Source organism: Sarcophilus harrisii, chromosome 1 (assembly GCF_902635505.1).
Source record: "Sarcophilus harrisii chromosome 1, mSarHar1.11, whole genome shotgun sequence".
Lineage (NCBI taxonomy): Eukaryota > Metazoa > Chordata > Mammalia > Dasyuromorphia > Dasyuridae > Sarcophilus > Sarcophilus harrisii.
The window spans coordinates 343,816,586-343,841,612 of NC_045426.1; the positions used below are offsets into that span (position 1 = coordinate 343,816,586).

Sequence of the window (25,027 nt, forward strand, 5' to 3'; positions counted from 1 at the left end):
TACAGAAGGCTAGATCCAACTGCAAGATCAATCCTCTTTTTTTTTCCTTTTTATTATTATTATTATTATTATAGTAACTTTTTATTGACAGAATCCATGCCAGGGTAATTTTTTTACAACATTATCCCTTGCACTCACTTCTGTTCCGATTTTTCCCTCCCACCCTCCATCCCCTCCCCTAGATGGCAAGCAGTCCTATAAATGTTGAATATGTCCTAGTATATCCTAGATACAATGTATGTGTGCAGATCCAAACAGTTTTCTTGTTGCACAAGGAGAATTGGATTCAGAAGGTAGAAATAACCCAGGAAGAAAAACAAAAATGCCAACAGTTTACATTCATTTCCCAGTATTTTTTCTTTGGGTGTAGCTGCTTCTGTCCATCCTTGATCAATTGAAACTGAATTAGGTCTCTTTGTCAAAGAAATCCACTTCCATCAGATTATATCTTCATACAGTATCTTTGTTGACGTATATAATGATCTCTTGGTTCTGCTCATTTCACTTAGCATCAGTTCGTGTAATTCTCTCCAAGCTTCTCTGTATTGCTGGTCATTTCTTACAGAACAATAATATTCCATAACATTCATATACCACAATTTACCCAACCATTCTTCAATTGATGGGCATCCACTCAGTTTCCAGCTTCTAGCCACTACAAACAGGGCTGCCACAAATATTTTGGCACATACTGGTCCCTTTCCCTTCTTTAGTATCTCCTTGGGGTATAAGCCCAGTAGAAACACTGCTGGATCAAAGGGTATGCAGTTTGATAACTTTTTGGGCATAATTCCAGATTGTTCTCCAGAATGGTTGGATTCGTTCACAGCTCCACCAACAATGTATCAGTGTCCCAGTTTTCCCACATCCCCTCCAACAATCATCATTATTTTTCCTGTCATCTTAGCCAATCTGACAGGTGTGTAGTGGTATCTCAGAGTTGTCTTAATTTGCATTTCTCTGATTAATAATGATTTGGAACACTCTTTCATATGAGTGGTAATGATTTCAATTTCATCATCTGAAAATTGTCTGTTCATATCCTTTGACCATTTATCAATTGGAGAATGGCTTGGTTTCTTATAAATTAGAGTCAGTTCTCTATATATTTTGGAAATGAGGCCTTTATCAGAACCTTTAACTGTGAAGATGTTTTCCCAGTTTGTTGCTTCCCTTATAATCTTGTTTACATTAGTTTTGTTTGTACAGAAGCTTTTTAATTTGACGTAATCAAAATTTTCTATTTTGTGATCAATAATGGTCTCTAGTTCGTCTTTAGTCACAAATTTCTTCCTCTTCCACAAGTCTGAGAGATAAACTATCCTATGTTCCTCCAATTTGTTTATAATCTCGTTCTTTATATCTAAATCATGGACCCATTTTGATCTTATCTTGGTATACGGTGTTAAGTGTGGGTCCATGCCTAATTTCTGCCATACTGATTTCCTGTTATCCCAGAAGTTTTTGTCAAATAATGAATTCTTATCCCAAAAGTTAGGATCTTTGGGTTTGTCAAACACTAAGTTGCTATAGTTGACTATTCTGTCTTGTAAACCTAACCTGTTCCACTGATCAACTAATCTATTTCTTAGCCAATACCAAATGGTTTTGGTGACCGCTGCTTATAATATAGTTTTAGATCAGGTACAGCTAGGCCACCTTCATTTGATTTTTTTCATTAATTCTTTTGAGATTCTTGACCTTTTATTATTCCATATGAATTTTGTTATTATTTTTCTAGATCATTAAAATATTTTCTTGGAAGTCTGATTAGGTATAGCACTAAATAAATAGATTAGTTTAGGGAGTATTATCATCTTTATTATATCTCTCAACCTATCCAGGAGCACTTGATATTTTTCAATTGTTTAAGTCTGACTTTATTTGTGTGGAAAGTTTTTTTAATTTAAGCTCATATAATTCCTGACTTTCCTTTGGTAGATAGATTCCCAAATATTTTATGCTGTCGACAGTTATTCTGAATGGAATTTCTCTTTGTATCTCTTGCTGTTGGATTTTGTTGGTGATGTATAAAATGCTGAGGATTTATGGGGTTTATTTTATAACCTGCAACTTTGCTAAAGTTATGGATTATTTCTAATAGCTTTTTCGTAAAATCTCTAGGGTTCTCTAAGTATACCATCATATCATCTGCAAAGAGTGATAGTCTGGTTTCCTCACTGCCTATTCTGATTCCTTTAATCTCTTTCTCGACTCTTATTGCCGAGGCTAGTGTTTCTAATACAATATTGAATAATAATGGTGACAGTGGGCAACCTTGCTTCACTCCAGATCTTACTGGGAAAGATTCCAGTTTTTCCCCATTACATATGATGCTTACTGATGGTTTTAAATATATGCTCCTGACTATTTTAAGAAAAAGTCCATTTATTCCTATACTTTCAAGTGTTTTTATTAGGAATGGATGTTGGATTTTATCAAATGCTTTTTCTGCATCTATTGAGATGATCATATGGTTTTTGTTAGTTTGCTTATTGATATAGTCAATTATGCTAATAGTTTTCTAATATTGAACCAGCCCTGCATTCCTGGTATAAATCCTACTTGATCATAGTGTATTATCCTGGGGATGATTTTCTGTAATCTTTTTGCTAATATTTTATTTAAGATTTTAGCATCGATATTCATTAGAGAGATTGGTCTATAATTTTCTTTCTCTGTTTTCAGCCTATCTGGTTTAGGTATCAGTACCTTGTCTGTGTCGTAAAAGGAGTTTGGTAGGATTCCTTCAGTCCCTATTTTTTCAAATAGTTTATATAGCATTGGGGTTAATTGTTCTTTAAATGTTTGATAGAATTCACATGTAAATCCATCTGGTCCTGGGGGTTTTCTTAGGGAGTTGGTTAATAGCTTGTTCTATTTCTTTTTCTAAGATGGGACTGTTTAGGATATTTACTTCTTCCTCTGTTAATCTGGGCAAGCTATATTTTTGAAGGTATTCTTCCATTTCATTTAAGTTGTCGAATTTATTGCCATAAAGTTGGGCAAAGTAATTCCTAATTATTGCTCTAATTTCCTCTTCATTAGTGGCGAGTTCTCCTTTTCATTTTAAGATTAACAATTTGATTTTCCTCTTTCCTTTTTTAATCAGATTTACTAAGGGTTTGTCTATTTTGTTGGTTTTCATAAGAACCAATTCTTAGTTTTATTAATTAATTCAATAGTTTTTTACTTTCAATTTTATTGATCTCTCCTCTTATTTTTAGAATTTCAAGTTTAGTGTTTGACTGGGGGTTTTAATTTGTTCCTTTTCTAGCATTTTTAGTTTACAAGCCCAATTCGTTGACCTTCTCTTTCTCTACTTTATGCAAGTAAGCCTCTAGAGATATGGAAATTTCCCTTATTATCCTTTGGCTGCATCCCACATTTGATATGATGTCTCATTATTGTCATTTTCTTGGGTGAAGTTATTAATTATGTCTATGATTTGCTGTTTCACCCAATCATTCTTTAGTATGAGATTATTTAGTTTCCAATTATTTTTTGGTCTACTTTCCCCTGGCTTTTTGTTGAGTGTAATTTTTATTGCATCATGATCTGAAAAGGATGCATTCACTATTTCTGCCTTACTGCATTTGAGTTTGAGGTTTTTATGTCCTGATATATGGTCTATTTTTGTATAGGTTCCATGAACTGCTGAAAAGAAAGTGTACTCCTTTCTGTCTCCATTTCGTTTTCTCCAAAGGTCTATCATATTCTAGCTTTTCTAGTATTCTATTTACCTCTTTGACTTCTTTCTTATTTATTTTGTGATTTGATTTATCTAATTCTGAGAGTGCAAGGTTGAGATCTCCCACTATTATAGTTTTGCTATCTATTTCTTCTTGCAGCTCTCTTAATTTCTCTTTTAAGAATTTAGATGCTACACCATTTGGTGCTAGATCAATCCTCTTTAAACCTTCTGTGCTATACACAACTTCTGTATGCCTATTTATTTATATGTTGTATGATTCACTGGAATGCGAGCTCTCTGAGAACAGCTACAGATGCTTTGCCTTTCTGTGAATCCCCAACACTTAGCACAGTGACTCCTACATAATAAGTGCTTAATAAATGTTCATTGGTCAGTTGACTGCCAGTGACGAGGCCAAGAAATTGAGATAATGGTCGGCCTTACATGTAAATGGAATAAGATACTGATTTGAGAGATATTAGGCCTGCCTCCTCTTCTACAAATATCCCCTTAACTGGACTGAAATTTTACTGTTACAAAGGCATTTTCACCTCTACTAGACCAATATGAGCATGTAGTTGTACCTAATAAGGAAAACCACTGAGTCTTTATTGGTTCACACCCTAGCAGGGATTACTTGATAGCCAGGTGATAGGGGGACACATCAATGAATAAAACACTGGATGGGCATTGTAGAAAGAGATAAATGCCTTATGCTCTGTGCCCAATACCCAAGGCCATCTTGAAATACTTAATTTATCTCCAAAGACCTTTTCCAAATCATGAGTTCTAGAAAGCACCCTTCTTGAGTTGAGCTCTAAGAGATTAGTATCCCTAATTCTGGGGATGTGATGGAGCTAACTTGTACCAGTTTGTAAGAGCCACATTGAAATATAATTTTCAGAATGTGTTTTTACACCTCAGAAATCAGCAAATGCTATAGATAGAGTTGAATTACTATTTTGATGATTGTCCAGACTTAAGCAAATGATGAAGAAAATGTTAATATAGTAGGTTAAACTTAAATATATATCATGAATTGTAATGTTCTCTTTTCTCAAATATAATCGTTCCCTGTGAGCTGGTTTCTTGGGGAGCTTCTGGAGGCAGCCTTAGTTTCAGTTCAGATCAATAATCACCTCTAATGCAGCCAGCTGTTAAAAGTTCAGATCCTTTATTGTCTCTTCCAAAATAGCCAGTTAGTTTTCTTAGAGGCCTATCTCTCTCCTTGATTCCAAGAGCTCCTGTTGCCAATCTGTTGCCTCTTCCTTCAGCCTCTCGCTCTCTCTGAATCCATCCTTTGTTCTGCCCAACTGAATCCCCGACTTCTCAATCGCCCCAAAAGTCTCTAGTTGGCTTGTGGGAACTCCTTATATATGATCTCTTAAAGGTATGAACTCAAAGATTGACTCCTCCTCCAAGAGTGGGATTGTGGGAGCTATGACTTATGAATCTCCTCCACTGAACTTGTGAATCTCCTGGACTTGTGAATCTTATAACTCCAATGAGTACTAAATACATTAATGAACCAGAGAACTGCTAAGCACAATGCTAGAATTAGACAACCGACAGCACCTTGTAAGAATCCTAACAATGAATTCTTTTTTGTTTTGGAGAGGTGGTTGTTAAATATTTTCCAGCACATGCCTGCCTAATGGCCAGTGACACAAACAGCATCTGTTAAAAATCTAGAGTATAGGATGGCAGACCATAAAGAAGACTTTAAAGGTCTAACTAATATAAAATCCTCATTTTAACAGGAAACACTTGCTGTGTGTGCACTTTTGAATCCTCAAGGAAAGGTCTGATGAATTATAAAGGAACCAGCAAATACTAGCATTTGATTCAAAATTTTAAAACTGGGAAGAGGAAAGTTAAGATACATAAAAAACACATAAGTATTTTGTCCTTTGTATCTTTCTCCTAAAAGGAATTTTCTTTGAAGTTAATGCATTAACCCAACTGGATAACCAATCAGTGTTCAAGTATGAATCACAAGGCAATAGCAATAACTAGGAAACTAGGTGGTCCAATGATTAGAGTGCTATGCCTGGGGTTCGGAAAGATTTGAGTTCAAATCCAGCCTCAATCACTTACTCCCTGTGTGACCCTGGATAAGTCAATGTAACCCTGTTTAAAATTAATTAATTTTAATTACTAAATAAAATTGAATTAAATTAAAAATTAATAATAATATAATAATTATTATATATTATTTAAATAACAATTTATTGTGTTATATAATAATATATAATAAATGATAAAATAAAAATAAATGTGAAATATACAAAATATATAAATAAATAAGTAGATGAGATAAATGATAAATAAATGAATGAATCAATAAGTAAATGAATAAATAAAAATAAAAGACAGATTAATAAATCTGTCACCACACCAATTATGTGACTGATTCCCATGGAGCTGACTTTACAAAGAATCTTACACAAGATAGGACAAGAACAGGGGGATGATGGGAGGAGCTGTACGGGTCCCTGTTATCTCAGCCAGTGAGTGAAATAAGAGAAAACATTCCAATTCCTATAAAATGGAAATCCAAAGAAATGGTTGTAAAATACTTATCAGCACACCTTTGCCACTACCACATTAAATGCTTAGTAAATGCTAGTTGCTTGGTTGATTGATGATATATATAAAGCTGTGGTGATGAGCTTGCATAATCCCACTGAAGATCGATTATCAAAGTGATATATAATTTGTTCTCCAAACAATGTATCAGAGAAGTTGAATAGCTGAACTAGGGTTACCAAAAATGAGCAACAGTATCATCTAGTGGCAGTTCCCATAACCCACAGACACATGGACCTTGGGATCTAGAAAGTGCTGCGTACATGCAGTCAGGGGATGCCATAGTGCACAGAGTGCCTATGCACTCTGCAGTCAGGAAAACTCATCTCCCTGAGTTCAAACCTGGTCTCAGACATTTACTAGCTGTGTGATCCTGCAAGGCACTTAACCCTGTCTCAGTTTCCTCATCTGTAAAATGTTCTGAAAAAGAAAATGACAACCTACTCCAGTATTTTTGCTCAAAAAAAAAATGGTTTCATAGAGAAATAGATATAACTTGCGGGAGCGGGATGGGGGAGGAATGACAACAGCAACAAAAGTGCTCTTCCATTGGATTCCATTTAACAAAGCACTTATACTAGTAAGCACTTGATAAATGTGTTTTCATTCATTCATCTATTCATGTCTAGCTCAGATTCTTGATGACTCTAATTATCAGGGCTACCATGTAGCTATCAAGTTGGAAACCAGATTCCAACAAGGATGCCAGAGATGGATGTTCAAAATTTTTTCTTAAATTTGTTTGTTATAATATCTCAATCCAGGGTGATCAGCCGAGCCCCAGGCCTTAAGTTGGTGGTGGAGACGTTGATATCATCCCTCAGACCCATTGGAAATATTGTCCTCATCTGTTGTGCCTTCTTTATAATCTTTGGTATTCTTGGGGTTCAGGTAAGAGTGTTCTTTACACTTCCTAGCATTGTAGTATTACAATAGGATTACACAATCCTAGCATTGTGTAGGATTGTAGGTACTATTAAGGAAACCTAGGGGCATGGCTTCCAGTCCAGTTCTGCTACAAACTCAGTATTGTGATCTTGGCCAAAACCATTATCCTCCCTGACCTTCAGCTAATCTCACATTTAATACCTATGTAACAATTGAAGTCACTAAATTTTCTTGATACTGTCTTAGGGAGGAAGGGAAGTAAAGGAGGAAAAGAGAAAATTTGGAACATTAGATGAATGTTATGTTAAGTAGTTAAACATGAAATTTTGTTTTGCATCTTTGGCCGCTTTCATTTCTTGAGCTTGAGCTTTAAAGACTTTTTTATTTTGTTTTTAATTATTTTTTTCAATTATCAAAAAACTGAGTACTAAAAATTGTCTATAACTGGAGAAAAATAAAATAGTATTTTTAAAAAAGAAAAGTTACTAACTTTCCTTGGGCCTTGTTTCCTCATCTATAAATGAGTTGACTGATTTAGGTTCCTGAGGAAGTTAGATTCTAATAAGCATTCTTAATCTGATCTGTGGTTAGATTTCAGAAGGCTTGTGAGTTTGGATGGAGGAGGGAGGGAAGGCATCTTTATTTCAATATAATTTTGTTTCCCATGTATTTTTAGATGCAAATATTTAAAAAAAAACATTGTTCTGAGAAGGTATACTCTGTACTCCAGTATTCAGTATATACTTCATCAGACTATCTAAAGGGTCCATGACACACACAAAAAAAGTTAAGAATCCCTGAACCAGATGTCTCTAAGGTCCCCTCACAGATCTAGCATTCTGTGATTCTGTTTCTAGGAGAAAATTAATTTATGAATTCCCATTTGATGGATGAAAAAATAAAGAACCAGGAGGGGTCTGGAAAAAATACAGAACTATCTCTAAACCTTTGCCCATGCTCTTCCTGTCCCCCACCCTCCATTCTTGAAAGAAATTCCTTGCCCCAACTCCAACTGTTTTTTAATCCTTTCTTTCCCTCAAGGCCTAACTCCTCTGTCACTTCTCTATGAAGCCTTCCTTGACTACCACCACTTCCAAAAAATGATTTATGCTTAAGTTTTTCCCATACCCTCTCTTTTACATGCATTTCACTTACCCTTGTATCATAGATATTTGTAGATATGTCTTTCCCTTTCTCCATTACCCCCCCCCCAATTATATTGTGAAGCTTCCTTGAGAATAAGATTTCTGTCATATCCATCTTTAGATTCCTGACATCCATTGTACAGCAGGCTTTTCATCAGTGTTTGTTATTGACAAACATTGGTTGAGATAAGCTGTCATCTCTTTGTTCTAGCTCTTTAAGGGTAAGTTTTATTACTGCGATGGTCCAGACACTCGAAACATCACCACCAAAGCTGACTGCTGTGCAGCCCATTACCGCTGGATCCGGCGCAAATATAACTTCGATAACCTGGGTCAGGTGAGCACGATGCCAGGCCAAGCTGGGGCCAACGCCAAGTCCACTGATATCAGGTGTACCTCAAAGTTTCCACTGTGTACAGACCTTCTTTCCTGTCCCATCTGGAGCTGGCCCCTCCCCTAAACAGAATATCATGTCTAGAAAAGTCCCCAAGCAAATATTTCTTCTGTGGCCAGAGCCAAGCAAAAATAGGATCTGAGCAGCCAGCAGGTCTTTATGACGTTGATACTGTCTTAGTCCCTTGAAGAAGTACACATTGGACACAATTGACTCAGCAGCAGCTAAGTAGTATAGTAGATAGCTTGAATGTTGCACCTAGAGTCAAGAAGACCTTCCTCAGATATATATATTGTCTGTATAACCCAGGGCAAAGGCATTTATCTCCTCTCAGGCTTTCTATTCTTATTTATAAAATGGGAATAATATTATCACCCACCTCATAGGGTTGTTGTGATGATCAAATGAGATAATCTATGTAAAATTTTGAATTATATAGATTCTTAAAGTGACATATAACTTATCAGCAGTAGTAATCATATTGACAATAAAATTTTCCATAAGACTGGTAGAAGCTGGGACCATAATAACATCAAATAACCTTAGAGTTAAGCCAGACTCCTGAGAAGCTTATATTCTGCAACTGTTGATCATGTGGCTTTAGATTATAAGCCTGCTGAAGGCAGAGACTGTCTTTCTTCTAACTGTATCCCCAGCACTTAGCACAGTGTAAGCATTTAATAAATGTTTTGGCGATTATATGATTAGATAAAGGGACAAAGCTCTAATTGAGATTCTATCTGTGTTTATCTGACTAACTGATCTGACTGACTTCTCTGTCATTCTTCTATGAAACCCTTCTTGACCCCCACCTCCAAAAACTAATTTATCCTAGAATTTTTCCTGTACCCTCTCCTTTACATGCATTTCACTCACTCTTGTATTTGTATTTGTAGATATGTCTCTCCCTTTCTCTATCCCCCAATTATATTTGTTAAGCTTCCTTGAGAATAAGATTTCTGTCATATTCATCTTTGGATTCCTAACATCCATTTTATACCAGTCCTTTAGTGAGTGTTATTTATGAACGTAAATAGTGTTAGATCACTAAACCACATCTGGGTCCAGCATCATTGTTTTGCAGGCCTCTATTGTCCTTTTTCCTAGCCTCCTCCACCCCATACTGTACTCTCCCACCTCCGTATCTTTGCCCACACTATGCCCCATGCCCCAAATGTATTCCCCCCACTCCTACCACAACAATAATCTCTACCTATAGATGCCTCTTCTTTCTTTCAAGACCCAGTCTAGAATCTCCCTTTCTCTAGCTCCTTCTTACCCTTATTTTCCCAGATGAAAATTATCTTCCCCTCCTCAACTTTTTCTTTGCACTTTGCCTAAACTTCTCCTTACTTATAATCTTATTCATCTTTGCGGCCTCTTTAGATCATTGTTTGTGTATGTTTTCTTCTTCCCATTGATTGTAAACTACTTGAGAGAAGGGCCTGTGTCATCTCTGTCTGGCTCTCCCCAGTACTCAGTATAAAACTTTCACAGAATAGGCACTTTCTGAAAAGCACTGGAAGGAGTGCTGATATTTGGATTCCAAGGACCTGAATTCAGTTCCTAACATTGCCAATTAATACCTATCAATTTCCTCATCAGGGAAACCATGGAGTTAGAATAGAGAATTTCTAACATCCTTTTTAGCTCTAAATTTATGATCCTCTAATCCCTAGAGTGCTGGATTTTGAAGTAAAAGACCTTTATGTGAATCCCATCTCTATCACTTACTAGTCCCTCTGTGACCTTGGACCTTATAATCCACTTCCATAGGTTTCTGTTCCCTTACCTAAAAAATGATGAGTTTGGACTAAGAAGACTTCTGAAGCCCTTTCCAGCTCTAAATCCATGATCTGCTGTTATGATCCATTAATAAATATTTGGTAAAATTAAAGTACATTGCAATTGCCCTCTGCTGAAGGTTTCATTTACACTCTAGACTCCCAATTGGCTCCTTCCCTTCCTGACAATGGCACTACCTGGGTGCTTTGAGTTCTGATATACCTGTCTCTTTTTCCTTTTATAAACATGAAAAATGCTAAGTTTTAAGCAGATCTGTTTATTTACCAAGAAATGAGAAAGTTTGCAAAATATCCATGTGACATATAAGAATCAGAGTGCTAGCAAAATGACTGTTAGGGCAAAAATGAAGGATATAGAAAGCATTCCACACAATGCTATTTTTACAAAGGGGCAACCGGAATCCCAGAGAGAGTAAATGACTTACCCAGAATTGCCCTGCAAATTGGTGGGAAAACTAGGACTGTAAAACCAGGAATGCTCACTCCAACCCCCCAGGATTTTTTTTAACTTTAGCAATCTATGATGTCTTAGTATAGGCTGTAGCCTTGATGAAGCACAATAAGCTGGAATTCTTAGCTGCTTCCAATGATCCCTAGCTTTCCTCCTCTTACTTGGTAAAAATAAAGAGTGGGAGGTTCTGGGAGTGGTTGGTTGCATCCACAGGTCATGACTCCACTTCTTTCTGTCTTTCCTGGGCCAGGCTCTTATGTCCCTTTTTGTGCTCTCGTCCAAGGATGGCTGGGTGAACATCATGTATGATGGCCTGGATGCTGTGGGCATCAACCAACAGGTACCTAGGGGGTCAAAGGTGGCAGAGTTTTCCATGGGACAGCATGAATCCCAGTGCATTTTTAGAAAAGTAAGGTCTTCCTCACTCTTATTGCCCCCCCCCAAATGTCTTTCCTTTCCCTTTTCTGTCAGATTTAGGGTTTCCAAACCAGGAGTGTCAGTGAAATACACACATATACTCTCACCTTCTTTTTCTCACACAAAATACACACATACACTTTCTCATACACATTCTCTTTCTCACACATACAATCACATACACACACACTCACACATATATTCTTTCACACTCTCTCTCACACACACATTCTCTGCCCCTTTGTCTCTGCTTCTGTCGCTCTATCTGTTCTGTTTCTGCTCTGTCTCTGTCTCTGTTTCACTGTCTCTGTCTCTCTGTCTCTGTCTCTGTGTGTATCTCTCTCCCTTTCTCTCTGTCTTTCTCCTTTTGTATCTCTGTATCTCTGCCTCTGTCTCGCTTACACATGCGCACACATACACACACACACGCACACACACACACACACACACACACTTCTTGTGGTAGTCTTTGCTGACATCCGGGAAATGGAGCCAACCTCCCCTAAGTAGACACCTATGTTGTACGTGCCGCCCTTAAAAAGGCCTCCAGCCCCAAAATCTCTCCCACTGGGGCCTAAAATTCTAATTTCCTTCCTTTGAGTCCACTTTAAGAATATAGAGCCAGGTCCCGGGGGAGGAAAGCAGAAAACAGCCAGATAGGGGGAGGTGAAGAGGGCGGGGCCCAGAGAATGCAGACTGGGTTGGGACACGGGTCGATGGCTCTGGGGACCGGGCACTGCTCGGTGCCTGGCTCGGACGATGACCCATTGGCCTTTCCCTTCCTTCCCCTCCCGGCCACCCCGCGGGCCATCAGCCCATCCAGAACCACAATCCCTGGATGTTGCTGTACTTCATCTCCTTCCTGCTCATCGTCAGCTTCTTTGTCCTGAACATGTTTGTGGGCGTGGTGGTGGAGAACTTCCACAAGTGCCGGCAGCACCAGGAGGCAGAGGAGGCGCGGCGGCGGGAAGAGAAGAGGCTCCGCAGGCTGGAGAAGAAGCGTAGGAGTAAGGCGATATACGTGTCCGGTCGGTAGATTGCGTTACCAAGTAGACTCATTCTGAGCCCTGCCTGTTGAGAAAAAACACCTTGTCTTGGTTTGTGGACTGGGGGCGGTGGGGCTCTAAGTCACAGGCCACTGGATCATTCCCTGGACAAGCTTCGCTGAGACTCCAGCCATGTCCACATGTGGCCTGTAGGACAACTGTGGAATGATCCCCCCCGCAAACCGTCTTTCCTGGCATACCTATCACATCCACGGTTGGAAAGCCCGGATTTTTTTTTCCCCAAGCCTACATTATCCTCCTCGAACCTGGTGGGGTCTCCACGTAAGGTGCTTAGGATCGTTGAGTCAGCTTGTGGCCTTGGAAAGGCAGTGTCTTGTATGCTAGCAAATACATTTGGTATTTGACCGTCAGAGCCTAACATGGGCCCAAGTGGGCCTCCAAAGGCATCAGGATTCCCTCCCTCCCTGGAGGATAACCAGGGGGACCTCTGTGCCCTGGGACTTAGAGTAGCCTGTGTTTTCTCTCTCAAATTTCCGGTTTGACCCTGTTTGCCTTCTTCCTTTTCCCAACCAGTTGCGATGTCTTTCAGTTTCTGAGTGTCCGTGCATGACCCCGCATGACCCCAATACCCTAGAGTGGAGAAGGGTGTATATCAAGATATGGCTGAGCACAGAATAGCCATTAGAAAAGATGCTTTGACCCATAGTGCCCAGGACAGTGGAGGAATAAAGAAGAAAAGATTGGATGTAGGAGTTCCTGTGATGGAGAAATTGGATTTCCCCATAGTCTTTAAGTCTACCAAATATAAATAATCACAGAATCTTGGGCCCAGAAAAGACCTCAGGGGTCAGCTAATCAAAGCTATCACCCAAAGTCAGTGGTCCTCTCTGATCCAGTAATCCACCTCTGCTTGTATGGATACCTCTAATGTCAGGGACATCTCACTCAGAGAGCACTCATCCCATTAGGGGAATAGCTCCAGTTATTGGAAGAGACTTTCATTATATTGAGCCAGAACTTGCTTCCTTATAACTTTCAGCCATTGTTACTAGTTCTGCCTTCCAGGACCCTTTACCTATCCAAAGAAAGTGATTGTGAACTCTCTCAGTCTGCTCTTCTCCCTGCTAAAAACATCCTTACAGTTTTCAAGTGATTGTCACAGAAAGCAATTTCAAGTCCCTCAGATAAAGCATATTTGGCATCTTTTTCTTCTTTTTCCTTTTCTTTTCTTGCTCATTCTTCTTCCTACTCTTCTCCCTGATTCTTTTATTCTTCCTACTTTAACTACTCTATTCTTCCTCCTCTTCCTCAGCTTTCTCCCTTTCTCTTCTTTTTCCTCCTCCCTACTTGACCAAGACACTTAACTTCCCTGAGCCTCGATTTCTTTATATAAAATGAAAGGGTCGAAAAAGATTGCCTCTTGCTGTTTCTATGATCCTCTTCCTTTTCTCCTTTCTATTTCCCTCCTTTTCTTCCTTTCCTTTTGCTCTCCTTCCTTTTCTCTATTTTTTCTTCTTCATCTCCTCATTTCTTTTTCTCCTTGTTGTCATCACCCCCAGCTTCCTATTTCCCTTTACCAGATTAATTACTTTGACATGAAAACTAAGATGTGAACAAGAGAGAGCTAGTAATAAAGAGTATATTTCAACCTAGGAAAACAAAAAACCAGGGAGATAAGACATAAATGCAAAATTTCCTGGAATGACATAGACTAAAAACATTCTGACTATTGGCTATAGTAGGGAAGAATATTAGCAAGTTCCAGCATTGTGAGTGTATCTATTGTCAAGGTTGATTCTTTGTATCTTTAAGTAAATAAAATCTCACTCATTGATAAAAAGTACTGACTAAATTGAGAAGAATACCCTCTCTTCCAGGATGTAATAAAAGAGACTTCCTTAAATCCTAAGAGAAAACTTATCTGCCCAAACATATAAAGAAGTTAGGTGGGAAATTTTATACCAAGATATAAGTGAATTGTATTCCCTGAAGCTTTGGCCCTGTTCTGTTCAACATCTTAGTAATGACATAGACAATAGGGTATCAACTGTACATATAACACAAAACTGAGTGAGATGGCTAATGCATTGGATGATGGGATGGAATTGGAAAATATTTTTGACAGACTAGAACAGGCTAGAGCTCCGATAAAAAATGAAGGTAATAGGGGTAATTGTGAAATCCTTCATTTGCATAGTAAAATTATATGGGTGATATCTTTTTTTTCTTTTTGTGATAATTTTGTGATAAGACTATTTTATAAAGAACTTATACAGGGCAAGTGCTCACACAGTGATTAGAAAAACTAATACAAGGACATTCTCAAGGTCTCTCTTAAGAACTCTAGATCTGATTATATGACATGAGAGACAATGGCAAAAGACTACCCAACATGGCATGCATGCCCTTGTCAAAGGTGATGTTCTTCATGAGCAAAGCAAAATTGAAATAACTCAAAAGTAAGAGAATACACTCCAAATGTGCACTTGGACTATCTGTGTCCAACCTATGGTAAAGCATTCCGAGCTCGTATTGGTCTGCTCAGCCACTATCATAAACAATGCAACTTGTCACTAACATAATGATGTCATTTTGGTCCTCTTTGACAACAAAGGACAACAATTACCGCTGCCATTTGCATTCAAAAATTTAATTACTCAGAGTGAAGATAGTCTGGCTAGACTAGGAAGAAAAAGACCTGAAAGTTTTAATGGATAACAAGCTTAATATGAGGCAATAGCATAAAGAAGCAGCCAAAAAGATGACCTCCATCTTGGACTACATTGAAGGACCAAGTGTCCTGAATGAGAAAAAGGAGCATCCCATTGTACTTGTCCTGATCAGAATATATCTGAAGTTGAGTTCTAGAGGCCAAGGATTAAGAAAGACATTGACAGCTGAAAGAATCTCCAGTAGAGAGTAGAGAGAAAGTGCAGGGATACAAATCATGCCATAAGGGGTCATGATGAATTGAAAGACCTGAACTTATTTAGCCTAGAGATGGAAAGAATTGGGACGAGAGAAGGGAGGAGATGATATGATAGCTACTATAAAGTATTTGAATGGCTGACACAGGAAACTTGTCCTGTTCAGTGCTGGAAGGCAGAACTAGAGTGAAAGTTTAAAAAAATCTGACTTAAAGAAAAAGTTAGAGACAGAATGGTTCAGTAGACAAAGAATTATCTTGGTATCAAGAGGGGCCTCAGTTCAAATCTCACATCTGAAACATGTTGACTGTGACTCTGGGCAAGTCACTTAATTTAATGCCCTCAGGCAAGTCTTGAAGACAATAAGTTGCCAAGAAGGTATAGATTATAGGTCAGTAGAAAAAGTTCTTCACTAAGAGAATTACAGATTGGGTTTTTTAAAAAGATAAAAAGACAGACTTTCTCATATTAGAATTGCTCTAAAGTAGAATGGACTATTCCAGGAAATAGTGAGCTCCCTGTCACTGAAAGTATTTAAGCAGAAGTTAGGTGATGCATTGTCATAGAGAGGACTCCACTGGACTAGACTCTGGTTTCTACCCTCTAATTTTGAGAATCTGTGACTGACTATTCACCCCTGGGATGTCTCAGAATTAAGAGCCACTTCTTCAGCTCAGAGATGACATTGTTAAGGAGATAAGTGAAAATGAAAGGATGCTGTCCTCAGGGAGGTCCATCTGGAGAGGTTGAGAATGTATAGACCTTCCATTTAGGAAGCTCTCAATTTGGGGCAGATAATTAGATTGACAAATAAAGCATTTATTAAGACTTACTCTATCCCAGGAGGTTTGCTAAGCTCTAGGGATATAAAAGTGAGAGAGCAAGGTCTTTATTCTCAAGGAACTTGCATTCTAATGGGGGCAGACAATACCTATAAGAGACATTGAAAGTGGGAGAGGGGAAAGGAGGAGGGTATCTTTCTGATTAAAAGTGAGGAAAATTAACCAGGACAGAGAATGAATTTCTAGAAAATGTTTAATCTTTGGACCTCTTAATAGAAACTAGAAATTCAGGACACAGAACTTTTTCTGTACTATATTTATTGCTTAGAGTCTGGCATATATGTACTAGCTTGTTGCCATCATTAATCTGTAATGGGCAGATCCAATGTAGGATCCAACGCATATAGTAAATAGGTTGGACATAACAGGGAGTGAGCCAGCAAGGCAGTGGCGATCCAAGGAAAGACTCGTCAGTCATCTAATTGGACCCAAAAATATAGTTATCCTTAGGGAGGCAAGGCAGCTGATGTATAAGTGGGAAAGACTAGAGTGATATGGGAAGAAAAAAGGGGAGTAGAATGACTGAGACTTCTGATGACATGCTGGATGTGAAGAGATAAAGAAGAGGATCCAAGCCCATTCTTCAAAAGCTCATTCTCTGAGGGAAACCAAAGGGTCCCATGCCCTGCTCTAAGAGAACTCCCAATCGGGACTAGGAAGAGAACAGACCCAGAGCATTGCCCTCAAAGAGTTTATTCTCTGGGGAAGAGAGAATGGAAAATGAATGCTTTGTTCTCAGAGATTTCACAAATAGGGAGTATGGGGAAGTGAAAGAGAGGACTGAGAGAGACTGGCCTTGAGAAGTTCTCAGCTGGAGAGAGTGATTTAGAGGATAATATAGGATAATATGCAGTAAGTGTCAAATTGTGATAAAGAGTTGGGCAAGTCATATATGGGCAAGTCAATTGTGATAAAGAGTTGGGCAGAAAGTCAAGGGAACAACAGCTTAATATGGGTGAGTAGGAAAACTTTTGAGAAGAGGTTGGAAGCTGTGAAGATTGGAAAGGGAGTCAAAAGATTATGTGTTTCTCTATAGATTAATGATAAATAAATAGATAGATAGATAGATTTTTAGAACATCTATATTTCCCTTTGAAAACTAAAAACCATTTCCATTGTTTTCCAGGCATTCTCCCTAACACAGGTATTTCCTTGGCCTCACAGGGCACTTACCTTTCTGCCTCCTTTGCTTTCTAGCATTCCCTAAAGAGGCAAATATCGGAGCAGCTCAGCCGGTGCTATAAGGCCAGAGGGGCCATTGTTTCTGAGAAGAAGCCACGAGTTTCCCTGACCCTTCTTCATTCAAAGTGGGCAGGAGAAATGAACCTCTGGAGAAGGGAGGCTCCAAGGAGAGCCACCCTCCAGGGCTGTTAAAAAAGGATTAAAATGTGGAAGGGGGAACAAGAAATCCAAGGAAAAATGTAGAGGGGAAGTCCGCTAGCTTCTCCTCTCTAGCCTGTCCCTAGTCCTGTCTACCTCAGCACAGCTCTAGCTGCCACTGACAGCTTAGTCAGTCAGCTGACAGGCATTTTTGAAATACCTGCTATGAAGCTGGGTCTTGAGCTGGGGAAGAACTTCCATTCTATTCAGGCCTGAGTGAAGACAGAAAAGTGAGTTTTGTGGTTATATTGACTCACAATGTGAAGGCTAGGGCAGAGACAAGAAGAGGCTGCCCCTGCCTTCAATTTTTGGCCTCCTAGCATCACTGAGGACGTGCTTGATCACTTCCCTCTGCCTGCCTCCCTAGACTCACCCCTATTCTGCTTCAGAATGCTCTCCTAGCCTTCTCTCTCATATCCCACTTTCTGCTCAGCTACTGGGGTCTTTCTGCATGCTTATCAGGGTCCCAAGTGGCATGTGCATCATTTTAAGTACGAGGTGTCTTTCTCAGTGTTAGAGACCATGCTTGATGGGGAGTTCTTGAATTGGTCTAGTGTGGAACCCCAAAGTTCCCATTCTCTGCTATATTCCCTAGACTAAGCCCTTTTGCTGTATGTACCAGGTGTCCTTGGATTAAGGACACAGGCATTTGGCTTTTTATCCACAGCAATTGGCTAATGCATGAATCATAAAACCAGAATCATGGCTCCAAACCAGCAATCTCCCTTCCCACCATAACCTCTGCATAAGCTCCCCCTTCCCACCAGCCCCTGCCAGCATGCAATGCATGCTGCACGTGTGTGATAATGCCCTGTATGACCATGGTACATGAGTGCCTTGTGACCATCAAATGTTTCCCTCTGACTTTCTTGGGGTTTCCAAATTGTAGTTCCCTTATCATACCATTGCCCCACTCAGCCATGCCCCAGGAGGCTATACTAATGTCCTCTCCCCTTCTTGAGTGATATCTCCTAGAATTCAAAGCTTACCTATCATACTTGCTGGCTGTGTGACTCTGGGGAAGTTATTTCCCAGGGAGGAAAATGACACAATGGAAGGACTGTTGGACTTAAGATCCTACTTCAGACTCTTACTAGCTATGTTACCCGGACAAGTCATATGACTTTACTAATCATCAGTTTCCTTATCTGTAAAATGGACATTTTAAACAATTCTCTCTTCTTCAAAAGATTATTGTATTCACTCAATGTGAGAATACTTGTAAATGTTTTGTCAGCCTTCAAACTAGTGGAGTTTTCCAGTTCCTCAATCCTAGGCTCACCTTAAGTCTGAAAAGAGACCTCTTTATTGAATGACTGGTTTGTGTTTGTTATTCATCTACTTAGAAAGTTCTCCCTTATCTCCACCCACAGCCAAGAAGAAGACAGAACTTTCCTATTCCCCATCCCTCACTTCTAATATGAAAGAGCTTAACTTTTTATGTCAGAAACCTCTTTGGGAAGTCTGGTGATGTCTATGGACTTCTCCCTTCTCAGAAGAATGTTTTATTGCCCACACTGAAATTGAAGAAAATGTTCAGTTTCATTTAGAAGTTAGTGAAGATACAGATAAAATATTTTTTCCCTATTCAAGTTCCTTGATCCCCTGAAATCTGCCACGGGTCCCAGGTTAAGAAGATCTGCTTTAACACCACAACATTTCTACCTAATCCCAATATCCCCTGAATTTCACAATAAAATATTTATATATTTCTTTAAAATTTTATTGCTTTCCCAATAAATAGGCTCCATTATTCACCCCATTTTACAGCTTAGATAATTGAGACAAAGAGATGTTAAGTGACTGTATCTGAGTAAGTAAGTATCTGAGGCAGGATTCAAACTCAGATCATACATAGTCCAGCATTCTATCTACTAGGCCACCTGGATGATAAACCACTTTCTTGATTCTCAACTTTGAAATCTAACCAAACTCTTTTGATGAAACCAAAACTGATGTTTAGGTTAGACTTAGAATTATATTTCTGACCCATTGGATAAGCAGACTCAGGTTCCCAGTCTCCCCACATGTCCTTTTTCTGGGCACAACTGAAAAACAACTAGGTTTATTGGCACTGACCATGGATTACATAGTGGAGACAGTGGAGAAAAAACATTGGATTTTCTCACAGTTCCTGGGTTCAATACCTACTTCTGTAGCCCTAAATAAATCATTTAACCAACCCAGGTTTCCAATTCTTCATTTGTAAAATGAGGGAAATAGCATTTGCTGAAGCCTTAATATTACGATTCTATTACCTACTAGCTGGGTTATTGTTATTGTTCAGTTGTTTTCTGTCATGTCTGACTCTTTATGACCCCATTTGGAGTTTTCTTGACAAAGATATTTGAATGATTTACCATTTGATTCTCCAGGTCATTTTACAAATGAGGAAACTGAGGCAAATAGGTTCATACAACTACTAAGTGTCTGAAGCCAGATTTGACTCAAGAAAATGAGTCCTTCAGGTCTTGTACTCTATTCACTATAGAATGCTGAAGCTGGAATCAGGAAGATCTGAATTCAAATGAAACCTTAGACACTTGTTAACTGTTACAGTTTCCTCATCTGTAAAAAGACCTGGAGAAATAAATGGCAAACTATTCCATTATCTTTGCCAAGAAAATCCTAAATGGGGTAATGAAGAGTCAGACAAAAATGAAATGATTGAACAAGGGATACACAGTTTAAAAAAAAAAAAAGCCATTTCCAATGCACTATTGGGAGACACATTTGACCCAAATGCATACGTCAGCTAGAAAGCTGACACAGCTAAAATTTTAGAAGACTTTCCTCCTGTGCTACTCCAATCAGGCCAGATGTGTGGAAACATTTGGTTCTTTATTTCATCTCATCCCAATACTTGCCCCTTCGGTTCTTTCCTCTGGTCCTTTTCCTTATATTTCTGCACTTTCTAATGCAGGCCGGTCCCCGGACGGCTCAGAAATCCCCAGGAAAAAGGCTATCTTCACAGGATCCTCTAGTCACTGTATCTGGAAATGTGTTCCCAGAAGCTTACTGGGCATGGGGATCGGGCACTTCTCAGCATTGGGACAGGGAGTTTGGGAGCTGGTGGTGCTGGATGGGCAAGCATTGCATGGAGCGTGACCCAGTCCAGGACACTCAGAAGTTCCCGATCTGCCTCCTAGAGGATAGATATCAAGCCCCGATTCCCCAATCGGGAGCCATGGGAAAAGGGCAGGAAGGAAACGTCAGTGGCTGTACCCCATCCCTACTCTGCCATGGCTGGTCTCCAGCACACTCACCAGCCCCTATGCATTCCCTTTCCTCTCCACAGAAGCCCAGCGCAGGCCGTACTATGCTGACTATTCACCCACCCGGAGATCAATCCACAGCCTGTGCACTAGCCATTACTTGGACCTGTTCATTACCTTCATCATCGGGATCAATGTGATCACCATGTCTATGGAACATTATAACCAGCCCAAGGTAAGGAGCAGGACTTAATCAAGAACCTGAGAGAAACAAGCTGTTGAGTTAAAAGGCCTCTGCTGCCTCCCAAGATCGCCTCCATTTCCATCCCATTGTAACAGATTTTGCTTACCTCCCCTGTCCCCTTTGTCTCAGCTGTTGTTTAGCTGTGCTGGGGGAGATAAGAAGTAGACCTGGCCCCACTCATAGCCTTGGCTCTCTGAGAGGGACAGACCTGGGCTCTGTACTCAGGTAGGCCATGGTCTGACTGAGGAGACCAAATCATGAACCAGGGAGGGATGCAGATTCTAAGAAATCATCATAGGCCTGAGGAGTCATGAAAGCTGTAATATGTGGAAGGAAGATATGCACAGAATCCTATAATGGACCAAAATTGCCTAAATCCAGTTTAGAATCCAGATGTCTGACTGAATAGCACCTTCTCCCTCCTAGTTCCAGGCTGTCTCCTGGAGCCCTTCCTATCTGGAAAACCTTCCAGATATGCTTAATGAAGCCCTTCCAAAAGAGAGGCAAGGTAGAATAGCACTAAATGCACTACAGCAGGATATTATGGAGAGAAAACTTAATAATCATAAACTTAAATGTAAATGGCTTTAGTGTACTTACAAGTGAAAAAAAGAGTTGAAGACTAGATTTGAAAACACAGCTCAACAATATATAACCTCCAGGAAACATATCAGAAATAGGGCTATCTGTAAACTTATGATGGATTTCTTGGAAAAATATATTATGGGTCAATTGATTAAAAAAACAGAAATTGCAATCATATTTCAGATAAGACAAAAGCTAAAACAGATAACTTTAAAAAATAGAAAAACCATTTCATGATTGAAGTCATAACATATTATAAAATAATATCAAGATGGCTAGTTGGCATATCTGATAGAATGCTGGTCTTGAAGTCAGGAAGATTTGAGTTCATGTCTTGCCCCATATGCTTATTATGTAACCTTTGACAAGTGACTTAGTCTCTTCAGCCTTAGTTGCTTCATCTGTAATGTAAGCTAAAAATAGTGCCTATATTACAAGATGGTGAGAATCAAATGAGATAATATAAAATGCAAAGCATTTTGTAAAACAAAGGAATGTACAAATATAATAATAATAGTAATAATATATTGACTATATATATATTTGAAATATATTTGATATAGCAACTAAGTATTTAAGGAAAAACCAACTGAAATATGAAAGATGCAGACAGTAAGGTAAACATGAAAATAATTAACAGTTAACATGAAAATGTTAACAGTTTAAGAACTTGATAAATCTACCAAAGTTAAGTAAGAAAAAAATCAGATTGGGAACAATGTCAGAAAAACTTAATTGAAAGACCTATATAAAAATAATTAAATATGATTTTTAATGTCCTCATTTGAGGAGCAACCATGCTACTTTCACAAAAATCTATCATATTCTAAAGCTCTCCTAAATAAACAAGAAATATGAAATAAAATGAATAAAGGCATAAAATTTAAACATCTTTTACAGACTGCATCCCAGTAAAAATAGTAAACAATAAAAGAAACATGGATGAAATTAACAGACCTAAAGCTACAGAGACTAAAAAAAAAAAAAAATACACCAAATTTTGAACAAATAGTAAGTATGAAAAACAATAAATATTACATCAAGATGAGTGATAACAGTAATAGCATACCATTATTTCTGAGATGCAGCTAAAATAGTCATTAGAGGCAATTTATATCCTTACATTAACAAAAGAGAGAATTAATGAACTGAGCATTTGTTTATTAGAAATCCAACAAATTAATAATCCCCTCCCCCCCAAAAAAAAAGCACAAAGGAGGAAATTTGGTGAATTAAAGCTCAAATAGAATCAAAAATGGAAATTAAATTGACTTTAATAAACCAGAGGCATATTTTTAAAATACCAGTAAAACTGACAAAGTATTAGCTAATGAGTAAAAAAAGAGAAAGGAAGACCAAATTATCTTAAATTATACAGTGGAATATCATCGCAAATGGAGGTACAAAAAAGAAAATAATCAGAAATCAATATATTCAGTTCTGTGCAAACATAACTGAGCATTTTAATGGCATGGATGAATACATATAATATAAAGTATCCTATTTAATGGAAAAGAAATTGAGACCTGAAACCTCTATATTTTAAAAAGAGAAAATGAGCAAGCTATAAATGAAATTCAATGAGGGAAAAATACTGAACCAGATGGGATTATAAATGAATTATGTTAGTTATTTAAAAAAATTATCTCCATTAATACATAAATTATTTTCAATAACAAAGAAGGGACTTTGCCCAAAAGACCTGGTTGTAGAAAATAAAGCATAACACATAGGTACCTATATTCTATAGCTCCTCTTCAGACTTAAGTTAGTAGGATGACAATGTATCTACCTTGGGTCAGTTGCCTCTCTCCATATTAAAAACTAGAAGCTTTCTAAATTAGTTCAGATTAAGGAATTCTCTAGTTAACCATGCTAAAAGACCTAGGCAGTGAATAATAGTAAAAGATTTAATCTGTACAGAAATAAACAAAAGGTTATAGAAAACAATTTCTAACACATTTGTGAATAGATACAGCTATTTTGCTCCTCCTCCAGACGAGCAGCAGGGCAGAAACACTGGGACAGAAAATGATCCTTGAACAAGCACTGGGTACAGGAATGAATGCCATTTGGAAGCTCCATCAACCACTACCCAGTACTACGTCACAGGTCCAGGGCAGAGAGAAGCAGTCATAAACTTTGATTCTAGCTGTGTAGTGAGCAAGGAATAAGTTCAAGAAGCAAATGGTAGTTGTTTGGCTCTGATTCCAGAAGCAGAATTCAGCATCTGAGAGCAAAAAAGAGAGATAAGAATTCAATTATTCTTAACCTACCAGTGGACTAATAGTGGCTGAGCTCAGCAGTAGTCTATTGAAACTCCCAATTAGGAACAAATTGACAACCCAAACCTGAATCAGAAATTTTTAGAACTCAGAGCAGGAGGGCAGTGAACATACCCATACTTGGATTATTGCACTTTGGGAGCACTGAAAGCTTGTAGGACCCTAGCTGGAGCTGTGAAAACTTTTAACAGGAAAGGAAGGGAAGAGAATAAGCATTATATAATGCCTAATATGTTCCAGGCCCTGCACTAAGCACTTTCTACAAATAACTCAACAAAACAGCAACCTTGCAAGGTAGGTACTATTAATATCCCCATTTTACAAATGAGGAAGTTGAAAAAAGTCTTAATTAGCCAAATAGAAAAGAAATTATAAAAGACAAAATAATTCTTCTCTAAGATTGCCTTTTACTTATTCTGCATATATCTCCTGTGTATCTGTTTCTTTCCGTGTCTCTCCCATTATAAGCTTCTTCATGGCAGGAACTGATCTTGCCTTTCTTTGTATTCCCAGCTTATAGATCAGAGTCTGGCATGTAGTGAGTGTTCAATAAATGTTTGTTGATTGATTTACACATGTTTTTGAAATATTTAAAATAAAATGTTCACCAGTTAAAGCACTGCTTCCAGAAGAAAAGATATAGGATGTGGGAAATTGTTGTATTATATTTGATTTTTAAAGTCTGTCACCTATACTTTTTGTAGAATACAAAACTAGAAACAAAGTAGAGACCTATTAATTGGGAAAATGCCTAAGCAAATTGTGGTATATGAATGGTTTGTAGTATATGAATTATTATGGCATAAGAAATGGTAAATATGAGGAATAACAATAAGCATGAGAAGATTTATATAAACAGACACAGACTGAAGCAATCAGGAAAACAATATAACAATGACAACAATAATATAAATGGAAATCAAAATTGAATGGTGAAAAATCTAAATGACTAAACTAAGCCACAAAGAAGAGAAATGAGAATCTACCTCCCTTCTTCCTTTGCAGAAGTTGGAAGAATGCAAATATAAAACCTGGCATAGAACATCCAACTTGGCTGATACGATGGTTGGCTTTACTGAACTATTTTTGTATCTTGCTTTTCCATTCCTTATATCAAGGGGTGTGTACCTAGAGGGAAAAAGATATACTGGGAAATAAA

General features: G+C 38.3%; 1 protein-coding gene across 3 annotated transcripts in view; it reads left to right on the forward strand.

Moving 5' to 3' along the window:
- The window catches only part of CACNA1H (calcium voltage-gated channel subunit alpha1 H), a 394,566-nt gene that overhangs the window by 339,891 nt on the left and 29,648 nt on the right, over positions 1 to 25,027 (forward strand). The window contains exons 22-27 of one of the 3 annotated variants that reach the window (XM_031945752.1): positions 7,048 to 7,174; positions 8,528 to 8,653; positions 11,217 to 11,306; positions 12,198 to 12,411; positions 17,286 to 17,303; positions 20,838 to 20,989. In XM_031945752.1, coding sequence (XP_031801612.1) covers positions 7,048 to 7,174; positions 8,528 to 8,653; positions 11,217 to 11,306; positions 12,198 to 12,411; positions 17,286 to 17,303; positions 20,838 to 20,989 — 727 coding nt within the window. The remainder of the gene's footprint in view (positions 1 to 7,047; positions 7,175 to 8,527; positions 8,654 to 11,216; positions 11,307 to 12,197; positions 12,412 to 17,285; positions 17,304 to 20,837; positions 20,990 to 25,027) is intronic. The other 2 variants (XM_031945753.1, XM_031945754.1) reach the window with 2 other exon arrangements.